At 66.2% G+C, this 284-nt stretch overlaps 1 protein-coding gene across 1 annotated transcript in view; it reads left to right on the top strand.

The window, feature by feature from the left end:
- CEP131 (centrosomal protein 131kDa) overlaps nt 1–284 on the top strand; it is a gene marked incomplete at its 5' end in the record, with an annotated part of 6,789 nt that overhangs the window by 4,579 nt on the left and 1,926 nt on the right. Inside the window, 2 exons of the mRNA XM_010189604.1 lie at nt 3–57; nt 221–283. Coding sequence (XP_010187906.1) covers nt 3–57; nt 221–283 — 118 coding nt within the window. The remainder of the gene's footprint in view (nt 1–2; nt 58–220; nt 284) is intronic.

Below are 284 nucleotides of genomic sequence, written 5' to 3'. Positions count from 1 at the left end.
AGGGCGCTGAAGGAGGAGTACGCCAAGGAGAAGGAGGAGCTGGAGAGGCGCCATCAGGTCTGGTTTTGTCGCCCTTCTTGGATGCGAGCGGTCCCGTTCCCAGTCTGTGGCTGCGGTGACGCGCGCTGGCACCTCTGTGCCCCGTCCCCATGCCAGGGGCTGCTCCCAGCCGGGGTGGGATGCTGTGGGTGCCAGAGCTGAGCAGTTGTCGTCTCCACAGGCAGAAGTGAAGGTGCTGAAGGAGCGGCTGGGGGTGGGGAAGCAGGCCAGGGAGGGCAACCACG

This window comes from Mesitornis unicolor, unplaced genomic scaffold (genome assembly GCF_000695765.1).
Source record: "Mesitornis unicolor isolate BGI_N332 unplaced genomic scaffold, ASM69576v1 scaffold19138, whole genome shotgun sequence".
NCBI classification, from domain to species: Eukaryota; Metazoa; Chordata; class Aves; order Mesitornithiformes; family Mesitornithidae; genus Mesitornis; species Mesitornis unicolor.
The sequence above is the reverse complement of the archived record's forward strand: the minus strand, read 5'-3'. Positions and strand labels throughout refer to the sequence as shown.